The 13,837-nt window shown below is 44.9% G+C and overlaps 1 protein-coding gene across 1 annotated transcript in view; it reads right to left on the minus strand.

The window, feature by feature from the left end:
- The window catches only part of NOA1 (nitric oxide associated 1), a 31,140-nt gene that overhangs the window by 1,320 nt on the left and 15,983 nt on the right, over positions 1-13,837 (minus strand). Inside the window, exons 5-6 of the mRNA XM_065405096.1 lie at positions 7,273-7,404; positions 1,525-1,641 (exon numbers count right to left, since the gene is read on the minus strand). Coding sequence (XP_065261168.1) covers positions 1,525-1,641; positions 7,273-7,404 — 249 coding nt within the window. The remainder of the gene's footprint in view (positions 1-1,524; positions 1,642-7,272; positions 7,405-13,837) is intronic.

Genomic DNA, 13,837 nt, shown 5'->3' on the forward strand with positions numbered 1-13,837 from the left:
AATACCAGAAGAAACAGCTTTAAACTGCTTCAGATAATGGAAAATGTACCATGTAGCTAGGGGATCCTTAATATTTACTACAGAGAGAGTGTTTCAGTTTTAGTGGTATTGCCAAGGAAATAAGTTAAAACACATCAAGATACGCACATATATATACACAGAGGCCCTGCTTATAGGAAGACAAAAAGATGCATTTTAAAAACATGACAGCTAACACATTTAAAATCCTAGTGTTGAAAGGGCAAGTATTAACATGTTAGCTGGTTGAGGCAAACCGGGGGGAGCGGAGAGGGGAGCAACACAGATTTTTAACGTAATCAGCTAATATATGTTAAAGTATGCACAGCTTGTCTACGCTAGACTTCTGAATGTTTTACCTAGTACATTAACCAATGTGCTAACTCCACAGCTTTCTAGATAAAGCCTAAATCATGAGAATATTGCTTTTTTAAAAAACAAATATTTCCACACCATGCATCGAATGAATTTTAGTCAAAATCATTTCGAATTACACTATCAAACTGCATGCTTAAAATATAAGATATAGAAAATAAAATGTAAATATATTAAAAGACATACAGGTCTTGCTACAGAAGTGCTATGGAACTAGGTGTCAATCTGAAATCTTAGATCTCTCCCCTATCTAGTTTCAGAAGTCCCAAATGATGGGATCTACATCACTTCCAGGTATTTCTATTTCTTAATTCCACCTTGTTGCTCCTATTTGTAGTTCTTGACCTCTCTGCCTTTTATATTTCTCTCCCTTTGTGTTTTGCCAATTTATATCTTTCCATAGCAGACATTCAGGTTTTGTTGCTTGTCTCTGAACTCCTGTCTGAGTAGCTCCAACTTGTCAATGTCTTCCTGGCATCAGTGGACCTAGCTCAGAACACAGTATTCCAGATGTTGCCTCATCAGCGCTGCAGAAAGAGGGGCTTTCTCCCTGAGCCAGAATATGATGCCTTGGCAAGCATAAGCCTAAACCCCACCAGCCATTTTTTAATTTTAATTTTAATGAAGACTGCTCAGTAGTAGTTTGTGTGCTTCTGGAAAAAAAAAAAAAGTTATATCCCTACTTACAAGACTGTCTAATGTACTAATATGGTCCCTTGTACACAAGCAGAGCAGGGAATTCAACCCAGGTCTTCCAAAGCCCCAGGCTAAAGTCCTAACCTCTGCCCATGCCCTGTTCCTCTGTCCATGCACAGAGGGAGCTCCCTCTTGCTGAGTTAGTTTAATTTTAAACAGGAAAAATGTGTGTTGTGACTGGCAATAAGATTTTCATTCTCGTAGCTGTTTCCCACAGTCAGAGGAGGAATAATGCATCTCTCTTTTATTTGGTTTTCCCAGAAAGGGGAAGAATCACTGACAAGACAATGCATAAAGAGTTCTAGCGAGGACTTAAAGTCTCTGTTATGTCATGCATAGGGAAACCAGTAAGGGACGCCTGTTGAGCTACAAAAGAGATCACATGACCTTACTCCTTACACATACCAGAACACCATATAGAAGGTCTCCTCTTACCTTCAGTAATGTTTTCCCAGCATGCTTCTGATAGATGCTATCTGCTTTCTCCAGGGTAGTAACATGGACTGGCAACAGGTTAGAAGCCACAACAGAAAACCAGGAGGATTTTGCTCCCTAAAATTAATGAGGGGTGATTGTTAAACTGAATGCTGTAAAGATATTTACAAGTTACTGTCCAGCCTTCCCTCACCTTCTGTTTAAAAGTAGTTCTGTTACATGATTCTCTCTCATCTAGATAGGCAGGGTCTTAGTCTTCGAAATGCATCTGTACTGTTTCTATGATAAACAATGACTTCTCTGCAAATAATGGAGCTGAGCTTTCAATACAAAAATACAACAGTGTGCCACCTCAAAGTTTCTAGTCCTAAAGCAACCCCAGAACCTTCCTGATTCTAGAGCTTCTGCATCACAGCACAATATTTAGGTGCTACTATAATACAAATACAGTGCACTCACATTTATCCCTATGGCGTGGATAACTGTGTTCAGATAAATGGAAGTGCTATTAACTAACAAGTGGCTACATGGGGGACACACTGTGGATTTTCAGAGAAAAGGAATTTGGATAATTGGAATGGCACTTAAACAAACAAACAAACAAAACCAGAACAATCTGTTCTACACTCAGGTCATCCAAATAAAATGATAGTCAAATGTTACAGAATGTGTATCTTTACCAAGGGTGGGCAAACTACGGCCCGCAAGCTCCCGCTGGGGAGCGGGGTCAGGGGCTGCACCACGTGGCCCCCGTAAACCGCGGCATGGCCCCGCTCTGGGGTTCAGGCTTCGGGACCACACCACATGGCTCCCGGACGCAGCCGCATGGCCCCGCTCTGAGGGTCAGGGGCCACTACATGCATAGGAGTCAGAGAAGAGACATGCCACTGCTTCCGGGAGTCGCTTGAGGTAAGCGCCTGCACCCGAGACTCTCCCCACGCCTCAACCCCCTGCACGCTCTCCAACCCCCCTGATCCAGTACAGAGCACCCTCCTGCACCCCAAACCTCTCATCCCCAGCCCCACCCCAGAGCCTGCACCCCCAGCCGGAGCCCGCACCCCTTAGAATCACAGAATCATAGAATATCAGGGTTGGAAGGGACCTCAGGAGATCATCTAGTCCAACCCCCTGCTCAAAGCAGGACCAACACCAACTAAACCATCCCAGCCAGGGCTTTGTCAAGCCGGGCCTTAAAAACCTCTAAGGACGGAGATTCCACCACCTCCCTAGGTAACCCACTCCAGTGAATGGGTTCACCACCTTCCGAGTGAAATAGTGTTTCCTAATATCCAACCTAGACCTCCCCAACTGTAACTTGAGACCATAACTTCTTGTTCTGTCACCTGCCACCACTGAGAACAGCTGAGCTCCATCCTCTTTGGAACCCCTTCAGGTAGTTGAAGGCTGCTATCAAATCCCCCCTCACTCTTCTCTTCTGCAGACTAAATAAGCCCAGTTCCCTTAGCCTCTCCTCTTAAGTCATGTGGCCCCAGCCCCCTAATCATTTTTGTTGCCCTCCGCTGGACTCTCTCCAATTTGTCCACATCCCTTCTGTAGTGGGGGGACCAAAACTGGACGCAATACTTCAGGTGTGGCCTCACCAGTGCCGAATAGAGGGGAATAATCACTTCCCTTGATCTGCTGGCAATGCTCCTACTAATACAGCCCAATATGCCGTTGGCCTTCTTGGCAACAAGGGCACACTGCTGACTCATATCCAGCTTCTCATCCACTGTAATCCCCAGGTCCTTTTCAGTGGCGTAGCCAGGGTCTAAGCATAGGGGGAGCAAACATAAAAAAGGCACCCCCCCTTAGCTCCTCCCGTTCCCCCCCCCCAGATTAACCCCGGGGCCTGGCTCAGGACACCTGCGGGCTTCCCGGGGGTGCAGATACCCCCGTCCCCCCGCGGTCCCAGGAGAGTCTCTCCTGCCCAGCCCGCTCTGCAGGTGTCCCCCGCCGGGCTTCGCCGCCCGGCCCCACCCACGGGGTCCCGTCTCCCCCGCCCCGGGCTTCAGGCTCCCCGTCCAGACAGCGCGGCCTGCGCCCCTGCCCTGCGGGCCTGGCCCCGGGGAGCCCCTCGCCCGGAGGGGACCCCCCAGTGCAAGGCACCGGACCCCCGCCGCTCACCTTCTGTCCTGCGCCGCCGCCTGTCCCCAGCCGATCCCGGCCCCGCGCTGCGGGCGGAACCCAGCTTTGGCTCGGGGCGGGGAGCGCTTGGCTGCCGAGCCCTGAGCCGACGCAGGAGGTGGCTGTGCCTGCGGTGATGTTGGGGCCGCGTGGGGCACGATGGCCGAGGAGCGCCCCCCCCCATGGCTCCTCCGGCCGTGCTGCCCCCAGCGCCGGCCCAGCAGGTGCCGCTTTTGGGAAATGTGCTGAGGGGAAGCGGCTGCTTCCCCTGCACCCCACTAGCTACGCTACTGGTCCTTTTCTGCAGAACTACTGCTTAGCCAGCCTGTAGCGGTGCATGGGATTCTTCCTTCCTAAGTGCAGGATTCTGCACTTGTCCTTGTTGAACCTCATCAGATTTCTTTTGGCCCAATCCTCCAATTTGTCTAGGTCACTCTGGACACTATCCCTACCCTCCAGCATATCTACTTCTCCCCCCAGTTTAGTGTCATCTGCAAACTTGCTGAGGGTGCAATTCATCCCATCATCCAGATCATTAATAAAGATGTTGAACAAAACCGGCCCCAGAACCGACCCTTGGGGCAATCCTCTTGATACCAGCTGCCAACTAGACATCGAGCGGTTGATCACTACCCATTGAGCCCGACAATCTAGCCAGCTTTCTATCCACCTTATAGTCCATTCATCCAATCCATACTTTTAAAGCTTGCTGGCAAGAATACTGTGGGAGAACGTATCAAAAGCTTTGCTAAAGTCAAGATATATCACATCCACCACTTTCCCCATATCCACAGAGCCAGTTATCTCATCATAGAAGGCAATCAGGTTAGTCAGGCATGACTTGCCCTTGGTGACTGTTGACTGTTCCTGATCACCTTCCTCTCCGCCAAGTGCTTCAGAATGGATTCCTTGAGGACCTGCTCCATGATTTTGCTGGGGACTGAAGTGAGGCTGACCGGTCTGTAGTTCCCTGGATTCTCTTTCTTCCCTTTTTTAAATATGGGCACTATATTTGCCTTTTTCCAATCATCCGGGACCTCCCCCGATCGCCACGAATTTTCAAAGATAACGGCCAATGGCTCTGCAATCACATCAGCCAACTCCCTCAGCATCCTTGGATGCATTAGATCTGGACCCATGGACTTGTGCCTGTCCAGCTTTTCTAAATAGTCCTTAACCTGTTCTTTCACCACTGAGGGCTGCTCACCTCCTCCCCATACTGTGTTGCCCAGTACAGCAGTGTGGGAGCTGACCTTGTCTGTGAAGACCGAGGCAAAAACCGCATTGAGTACTTCAGCTTTTTCAACATTATCTGTCACTAGGTTGCCTCCCTCATTCAGTAAGGGTCCCACACTTTCCCTGACCTTCTTCTTTTTGCTAACATACCTGCAGAAACCCTTCTTGTTACCCTTCACATCCCTTGCTAGCTACAACTCCAATTGTGCCTTGGCCTTCCTGATTACATCCCTGCATGCTCTAGCGATATTTTTATACTCTTCCCTAGTCATCTGTCCAAATTTCCACTTCTTGTAAGCTTCCTTTTTGTGTTTAAGCTCACCGAAGATTTCTCTGTTAAGCCAAGCTGGTCACCTGCCATATTTGCTATTCTTTCTGCACTTCGGGACCGTTTGTTCCTGTGCCCTCAATAAGGCTCCTTTAAAATACAGCCAGCTCTCCTGGACTCCTTGCCCCCTCGTATTAGCTTCCCAGGGGATCCTGCCCCAGCCCTGATCCCACTCCCATCCTCTGAACCCCTCGGTCCCAGCCCAGAGCACCCTCCTACACCCCAAACTGCCCAGCCCCACCCCAGAGCCTGCACCCCCAACCAGAGCCCTCACCCCCTCCCGCACCCCAACCCCAATTTTGTGAGCATTCATTGCCTGCCATACGATTTCTATTCACCGATGTGGCCCTCTGGCCAAAAAGTTTGCCCACCCCGATCTCTACATTAGCTTAGTTCACAATACTGAAAGTACTGCCTGTGTGAACAAAACTGGCAGGCTTATTTCTGGATGGTGTGACAGACTTCTCCTGCCCAGCTGATCCTCTCAGACCATTTCCCAGATCCTGTAGTAAAATATCCCTCTTGTTTACCAGGCTCTGCTTGGGGTGCCTAGAATTCTACAAACCAAATTTAAGCATGAAAATTACTATAATGAATTGTACATCCAAACTGCAGTGGGAAAACAGGATTACATCAAATCCAAACCAAGGAATCTAGTCTCCTACCGATGCATGGATACAACTCCCCCACAAGCCCAAGGCTACACTACACACTTTTGCCAGCTCAGATATGTTGATCAAGGGTGTGAAGATTTGCGATTGACATAGCTGTGCTGGCAAAAGCCCCTAGTGCAGATGCAATTATATCAGCAAAACTGTGATTTTACCACTATAGTTTATTTCACTCGGGGTGGGGATGGTGGGGCCTACAATAAGCTATACCAGCAAAAGTTCAGTTTTGCCTGTACATGCTGCACCCACACTAGGAGCGCTTTGCCTGGATAGTATACTGGTGTAGTTATACAGGCAAAGCGCTCTAGCAGATCTTGCCTAAGGCTGTTGAGGAGGGGTTGGCTGAGGTGGAGCTATTTATGGGCAGTCTTTGGTGGATTTTTTTATTTATGTGCTAGGCACGCAGAGCACTGGACGGGCATCGACAGCTGTATTTTAGAAATGGAATAAATAAAACTTCCATTAATAATGCAAGTGTATAAAGGGGAGAATGGACCCCAGACACACACACCCCTCTGCTCTGCCCGTTACTATTAGATATTTCTTTAAACCTGGAGGAAATACTAATCAAATGTATTTCTACAATAACTTTTGAAAAATCTCACTCCTTGCCCTGTTCTAATAGCCTTTCTTTTCAAAATGAAGCAAAGCATCACTAAGGGGAATTAGCACGAGTACGTAACATGACTCCACCACCACCTAACAGAAATCACTTTAAGGGAAATCATCCCAATACGAATCACACATCTATATGAAGGAGGTTTTACCCAGAACTGCCGAGAGTGAAAAGGATTAGCAAAGAACAGCATTTTTCCAGTTTATTTTTTCTACTTTGTTTGGTGGATAGTGTTTGGTGTCATCATTTTTCATTTCTCCCTTGACTAAACAATTCTTATAAAATGTTGAGGGAAAAGCAGAAATGCCCTTAATCAATTTCCCTATCTATGTAGCTCTTTCATGTAACCACTGGACACTGTCCCTTTAAAGTCGATTCATTTTGGCTACACTCTAGCACCATTAGCCACCTTGCAAGGATTTGTACCCTTGTTCTGTTAGTGACCCGTCAATCTCAAAGCAATTCTCCGGTTTCATTTAGAACAAAGCTCAGGACCTCTTGGTAACATGCTGCAAGATGCTCCTTTACAGTACAAAAATCTTCACTTTGGGCTATCATATGGCACAGCCTTTTTCAAAAGCATTTTTTACTTTACACAACGAGGTTTGTGTTTCCTTAGTGGAAATCTTAAGAGCAGCAGCTGACAAAGAAATGGTGATGAAAGCTACACAAATAGCCTGATGGTGAAGGTGTTTTGTAACTTGTTATAACACCACAAAACGCAAACAAGATCTTATTCACAGAACATTACAAAATCCACTCTCCCTTACCTGCAAATAGTCTATGCGTCCCAAAGCACCTAGAAACAAAACCATTCCAGGCTTAAGTACAAAGGTCCGTGGAACAATGGCATGTGTCGGCAAGACAAGCTTTACTTCTTTCTCTGTTAGAAGATTTAAAACCTGCAAAGCAAATTGTATAACCATAACTCATTTTGGATGCTTTTACAAAAACGATTAAACCAATGCTCTTGCTTTATGGGGAAAAAGGAAGATGACCAAATACCTTGAATGGAGAATATCTGTCTCAAATGATCTCATACAGAAATTACAGACAAGTAGGACTGCATATTCAGTTCAGCCATGGCAAGAAAGTGCTTATCTTTTTTAACAATTCACACATACAGACTTAAAGTAGCTTGTAACATGGACACTCCAAACTAACAATATGAGTCTTAAGGCTTTACAGTCTAAACAGCTCAAGCCAATTTGTCTCTGCAATGTTCACAGAATCAGCTTACTGCTACTTTGTGTTACATCATAGAATATTAGGGTTGGAAGAGATCTCAGGAGGTCATCTAGTCCAACCCCCTGCTCAAAGCAGGACCAACACCAATTAAATCATCCAAGCCAGGGCTTTGTCAAGCCGGGCCTTAAAAACCTCTAAGGATGGAGATTCCACCACCTCCCTAGGTAACCCATTCCAGTGCTTCACCACCCTCCTAATGAAATAGTGTTTCCTAATATCCAACCTAGACCTCCCCCACTGCAACTTGAGACCATTACTTCTTGTTCTGTCACCTGCCACCAATGAGAACAGCCGAGCTCCATCCTCTTTGGAACCCCCCTTCAGGTAGTTGAAAGCAGCTATCAAATCCCCCCTCACTCTTCTCTTCTGCAAACTAAATAACCCCAGTTCTCTCAGCCTCTCCTCATAAGTCATGTGCCCAACCCCCTAATCATTTTCGTTGCCCTCCGCTGGACTCTCTCCAATTTGTCCACATCCCTTCTGTAGTGGGGGGACCAAAACTGGATGCAATTCTCCAGATGTGGCCTCACCAGTGCCGAATAAAGGGGAATGATCACTTCCCTCGATCTGCTGGCAACGCTCCTACTAATACAGCCCAATATGCCGTTGGCCTTCTTGGCAACAAGGGCACACTGCTGACTCATATCCAGCTTCTCGTCCACTGTAATCCCCAGGTCCTTTTCTGCAGAACTGCTGCTTAACCATTGAAGATTGCAGATGGTTCCTGCTATGTTTCTACACAAATACTATTTATTTGTGGAACAACCTAAAATGAGATTGAGATCCCCAGAGTAAAAACATGTTGCAACTGTGCTGAACTCTCACTGTCTCCATTCAGGAATTACTATTTATCACTTTTATTATGAAGCCACTAATAATAACACTGGTCTACAATTTTTGAGAAGTCGTCTGCTTCAGCGATAAAATGTGCTATTTATTATGTATTTTGATGTGCTGAATTCAAATATGACAATTAAAACAACTGATTGGCTACTGTTTCGAAGATATTTAAGTTTTTACATTTTATGTCTATGTATATTGTGTAGATAGTAGAGTTTTAATCATAAATTGTAAACCTAGGTCTTTTCATGTGTTTATGGTTGCTTTACATGATAATATTTCACCTGTCCTGTTTATGTAACACTTTAAAAATCAGCAAAAGGGTTATATAAATAAAATGTATTATGAAACAAAAGGCAAAAAACTATTATGTACATAGTTTAGTCCTATTCAGTGTCTACTCGGCGCTTCTTGGCTTGTCTCTTGTATTCATTAAATGGAGCATCTCTTGTCACTGTCCAGCAATAGTCTGCAAGCATTGATGGGCTCCATTTGCCCTGATAGCGTTTCTCCATTGTTGCAATGTCCTGGTGAAATCGCTCGCCGTGCTCGTCGCTCACTGCTCCGCAGTTCGGTGGAAAAAAATCTAGATGAGAGTGCAAAAAATGTATCTTTAGTGACATGTTGCAACCAAGGCTTTTGTATGCCTTGAGGAGGTTTTCCACCAACAACCTGTAGTTGTCTGCCTTGTTGTTTCCGAGAAAATTGATTGCCACTAACTGGAAGGCTTTCCAGGCCGTCTTTTCCTTGCCACGCAGTGCATGGTCAAATGCATCATCTCGAAGAAGTTCACGAATCTGAGGACCAACAAAGACACCTTCCTTTATCTTAGCTTCACTTAACCTTGGAAATTTTCCATGGAGATACTTGAAAGCTGCTTGTGTTTTGTCAATGGCCTTGACAAAGTTCTTCATCAGACCCAGCTTGATGTGAAAGGGTGGTAACAAAATCTTCCTTGATTCAACAAGTGGTGGATGCTGAACACTTTTCCTCCCAGGCTCCAATGACTGTCAGAGTGGCCAATCTTTCTTGATGTAGTGGGAATCTCTTGCACGACTATCCCATTCGCAGAGAAAACAGCAGTACTGTGTGTATCCAGTCTGCAGACCAAGCAAGAGAGCAACAACCTTCAAATCGCCACAAAGCTGCCACTGATGTTGGTCATAGTTTATGCACCTCAAAAGTTGTTTCATGTTGTCATAGGTTTCCTTCATATGGACTGCATGACCAACTGGAATTGATGGCAAAACATTGCCATTATGCAGTAAAACAGCTTTAAGACTCGTCTTCGATGAATCAATGAACAGTCTCCACTCATCTGGATCGTGAACGATGTTGAGGGCTGCCATCACACCATCGATGTTGTTGCAGGCTACAAGATCACCTTCCATGAAGAAGAATGGGACAAGATCCTTTTGACGGTCACGGAACATGGAAACCCTAACATCACCTGCCAGGAGATTCCACTGCTGTAGACTGGAGCCCAACAGCTCTGCCTTACTCTTGGGTAGTTCCAAATCCCTGACAAGGTCATTCAGTTCACCTTGTGTTATGAGGTGTGGTTCAGAGGAGGAGGATGGGAGAAAATGTGGGTCCTGTGACATTGATGGTTCAGGACCAGAAGTTTCATCCTCTTCCTCATCTGACTCAAGTGAGAATGATTCTGGTGCATCAGGAACCGGCAGTCTTTCTCCGTGGGGTACTGGGCGTATAGCTGATGGAATGTTTGGATAATGCACAGTCCACTTTTTCTTCTTTGACACACCTTTCCCAACTGGAGGCACCATGCAGAAGTAACAATTGCTGGTATGATCTGTTGGCTCTCTCCAAATCATTGGCACTGCAAAAGGCATAGATTTCCTTTTCCTGTTCAACCACTGGCGAAGATTTGTTGCACAAGTGTTGCAGCATGTGTGGGGCCCACCTCTTGTCCTGATCTTCAATTTTGCAGCCAAAATAAAGGTGATAGGCTTTCTTAACCAGAGTGGTTATACTGCGCTTTTGTGATGCAAAAGTCACTTCACCACAAACATAGCAGAAGTTATCTGCACTGTTCACATAAGTATGAGGCATCTCTGCTCACTTTGGCTAAACAGAAATGTGTCCCTTTGCAAAATCAAACACTGACAAATAAGAGAGCACGACACTGTATGATTTCTAGAGCTGATATAGGGCAATTTGTTCAGCAGAGTGATGTAAGCTTCATTATGATTGCATCATCCATGACTTCTAGGAATAACATGATGCAATTCATATCATGTATGACGCAATACCAGCTTCAGATTCCATCATTCATTGTTTTACCTAAAAAGCAAGTACTGTCCAAACCCAGTCATAGATTTATTCACAGATCCAGTCAAAGATGTATTTTAGTCATTTCTGGTTTAAATTGAGATCCCTTCCCTTTATAACTCACATATCCTCCGCCATTCCCAAGTCAAGGGTCGTATATACTGACCCAATAGCATATCTTGAAAACTAGAGCCAATCAACAATTTTAAGCATCATTTTCGTTCTCAGTGACCCAGAATTAGTAAAGTTTGACTACATTTATTTCAGAAGCATTTTGGCTGTAGAGCAGTGTAATCAGCCAATTGTTTCCTGCTCTACCACAGCAGATTTTGTTAAGCTTAATGTGCCAGCAGTTCAAGGTATCTTAAACAGAATTTTGGATCAATATTTCTTACAGTTAGCATTATGGCAATTCTGAGTTTAAGGAGGATATTTCAGGTATTAGCAAGCTTTCTGCTATAAAACTGTAAATCGTTTTAAACTGACTAAGGTTTCAGAGATCTCTTGTCCCCACCTCTACCACGGAAAAATACTTTGCGAATAAATTCTCAGGAAATGTAACTAAGAGCTTAGCTCCTCAGCATAGGTTTATGTGCAACAGAGTTCCCACCTAAAAAGCAGGAACTACTGTGTCTGATGTGTCACTAAAGTGCCCGAGGCACAGCGAGAGACTCCAGCTTAAAATATAAACTTCTGCCTGAAATGTTTTTCCTACTATTGTTATAAGTAATGCTATGGTGACTATAACTGAAAGGTACTTTCCAGCATACTTTGTACATTTAATGGGACTATGTGTGCAGTCAGTTTCACTTCCCCCCAACCCCACACAGTGAGCTTCCCCTGTCTATGTGGGTCTTTCACACACAGGAACAGTAGAGAGGAAAAAAATGTTAAAAAGAGGAAAAAGTGACTGGAAAAGCACAAAACATGTCAGTGGGATCCAGGCCCAGGTGCAGTACCCAACATAACTTTTAACTTTAAAGCACTAACTAGATTCCAAATAGACAGCATCCCTGTCTCACACACTTGGAATTTTCAGCACAAACAGAACCAAACTCTTCTAACCATGCGCCTAAGTCATTCCACAGCCTCGCTAACATTCAAATGTGTACTACAGTTTGGCAACATGGTTACAACATGGTTTGGTCTTGACTCTGCATTAAAAGACAGAACCGTTTTGTAATTGTGTCAGCTACTACTATAGTGTGCCTGGGTCTCTACACACTCTTTCTGTGTATCTCTTTCGCAAAAGAATTAATGGACACAAATCTGACATCAGGAATCATAACATTCAAAAACCAGTAGGAGAACACTTTAACCTGTCTGGTCATTCAATGACAGACCTGCGAGTGGCAATTTTGCAACAAAAAAGCTTCAAAAACAGACTCCAACGAGAAACTGCTGAGCTTGAATTGATATGCAAATTAGATACAATCAATTTAGGCTTAAATAGAGACTGGGAATGGCTGAGCCATTACAAACATTGAATCTATCTCCCCATGTAAGTACTCCCACACTTCTTATCAAACTGTCTGGACTGGGCTATCTTGATTATCACTTCAAAAGGTTTTTTTCCCTCTTACTTAATTGGCCTCTCAGAGTTGGTAAGACAACTCCCACCTTTTCATGCTCTCTGTATGTGTATATATATATCCTCAATATATGTTCCATTCTATGCATCCGAAGAAGTGGGCTGTAGCCCACGAAAGCTTATGCTCAAATAAATTTGTTAGTCTCTAAGGTGCCACAAGTACTCCTACTCTTTCTGTAGTGTAGATGGAGTCAACTTTAGTCTGAAAATCTTGGCAACTTTTGCACCAATTCTGAAACAGTAAGAGCCTTGCAGACTGCAAGCTCCACAGATAATATTCCCGAGTATTAGGTAATGCTTAGTGCTAAATTTGACAGCTATCAAAAACCCTTTCTTTCAGTTTCTAGAAGTTTAGTTATTTTCTCTTGCTCCCTTATAAAGCCAAACATCTTTAGTAATTCATAGACTGAACTAGCCCACTGGCATCTAACCCTCACAAAAATGTACAGAAAGCAAAGACTGAAAATTCCTGCTCCACACCCCAAAATTGGTGCCCAGACAACCCCTCCTCCTCTCCAGCCAAAACGAACAGCGTGACAAGTGGAAATTCAATCCAAACTTTGGCATGTCTCACTTCACAGGCACACCAAGCTTAATCAAAATTAGAGCTATCTACAGGAAGTTACTGAGCACAAGTAAGTCCATTCACTTTCTATGCTCATTCATTCCTGGCAGCCAGGGACCACTAGGAAGCTGGAACTGAGAGCCGGGAGATTCTTCTGTGCTCCCAATGCTCCTGCTGCTGCACCCTGGCAGTAATGAGGAGGTGCAATCAGCATGGCTGGATGCAGAGAGGTGAGGAGCTAGGCCTGGCGGGTGCTTTGGCTAGAGACAGAAGGGTCTGTAACCACTAAAGCACACTTCTCTTGGAACCTGGCTATAATAACCTAGGATTTCTGAGTCTCCATGTTTCTCTGCTGTCAGCAAATAGTTGCGAGACCCACTGGCAAAACATGTCTCATCCCCTGCTCTTGTAAATGGTCCACACAGCAGTAGTAGGTTGTCATCATCTATCAATTACTCCATTAGCTCAAGTCACAGAGGTCTGTGCTGTACAGTAACTCCTCACTTAAATGGGGACAGCTTTCAGAGTAGCAGCCGTGTTAGTCTGTATTAGCAAAAAGAACGAGTACTTGTGGCACCTTAGAGACTAACAAATGTATTTGGGCATAAGCTTTCGTGGGCTAAAACCCACTTCATTGAATGCCACAAGTACTCCTCGTTCTTTTTCCTCACTTAAAGTCGTCCCGGTTTACGTTGTTACGTTGCTGATCAATTAGGGAATATGCTCATTTAGAGTTGCGCAATGCTCCCGTAGAACGTTGTTTGGCAGCCGCCTGCTTTGTCCACTGCTTGCAGGAAGA

Source organism: Emys orbicularis, chromosome 5 (genome assembly GCF_028017835.1).
Source record: "Emys orbicularis isolate rEmyOrb1 chromosome 5, rEmyOrb1.hap1, whole genome shotgun sequence".
NCBI lineage: Eukaryota > Metazoa > Chordata > Testudines > Emydidae > Emys > Emys orbicularis.